Source organism: Chlorella variabilis (assembly GCF_000147415.1).
Source record: "Chlorella variabilis unplaced genomic scaffold CHLNCscaffold_13, whole genome shotgun sequence".
Classification (NCBI taxonomy): domain Eukaryota; kingdom Viridiplantae; phylum Chlorophyta; class Trebouxiophyceae; order Chlorellales; family Chlorellaceae; genus Chlorella; species Chlorella variabilis.
Window position 1 is genome coordinate 116837 of NW_005435075.1, and position 820 is coordinate 117656.

General features: G+C 68.7%; 1 protein-coding gene across 1 annotated transcript in view; it reads right to left on the minus strand.

The window, feature by feature from the left end:
* Positions 1-163: 163 nt before the first annotated feature.
* Positions 164-820, minus strand: part of CHLNCDRAFT_52907 (hypothetical protein) — a gene marked incomplete at both ends in the record, with an annotated part of 30495 nt that continues 29838 nt past the window's right edge. The window contains one exon of the mRNA XM_005846648.1: positions 164-793. Within this exon, the coding sequence (XP_005846710.1) occupies positions 164-793 (630 nt within the window). The remainder of the gene's footprint in view (positions 794-820) is intronic.

Below are 820 nucleotides of genomic sequence, written 5' to 3' on the forward strand. Positions count from 1 at the left end.
GACCGCCCATCCAGGAGAGGAGTCTGATTGGGGCGGGTCTCCCCGGGGACAGTGCGGACAGGCGCCTGAGCAGCCCTATGCCGGTCCCGCCAGAGAGTTCACCGCCCCTTCCTCCTCCCCCTGCCCTGCACAATATAAAGATCAATCAATCAAGGGTACTGTGTTACTGTGGGCTCACGGCATCCCGCGCCTTCTTGCGGCATGCAGCCGCCAGGGCTGCCAGCTCGGTGTTGCTCTGCTGGAAGAATGCGCTGAGGGGGACGGACGCCGGCGGCAGGCCCAGGAACTCGTGGAACAGCTCCGGCCAGCGCTCGCGCTCGGCGGCATACAGGGGGCACACAAACAGGATGTGTCGGGTGTCCTCAATGCCGCCAGGGCCATCCAGGGCGGGGCAGTGCGGGCACACGCGCTGCTCGCGGGGTGTGCCAGTGCGTCGCCCCTGCTCCTCCGCCCCCCAGTGCATGCCTGTGCGCAGCTCGGTCAGGCCGCGGCGGCAGCGCCGCTCACGCACCTCCGTGACATACGGTGGGCGGCCATAGCCATCCAGGCTACAACACTCCGGGCGCACATCGCAGAAGTAGTGGCGCAGCCGGGTGTGGGCGGGCGTCTCTTGCGTCACACGCGCCAGGTGGAGCCGCAAGGTTGCCTGCTGCGTGCCGTCCGGGCTGATCTTGTCCATGTGGAGCGGCTCANACGTCAGGCCCACAGCCCGGAGGCTGTGCGCCAGCTGGGCGGCCCAAGGCTGCCGCTGTGGCGGCACGTCTGCGCAATCTACTGCCACCGCTGCCGCTGCCTGCACGACCAGGCGCGGCATGCTGCC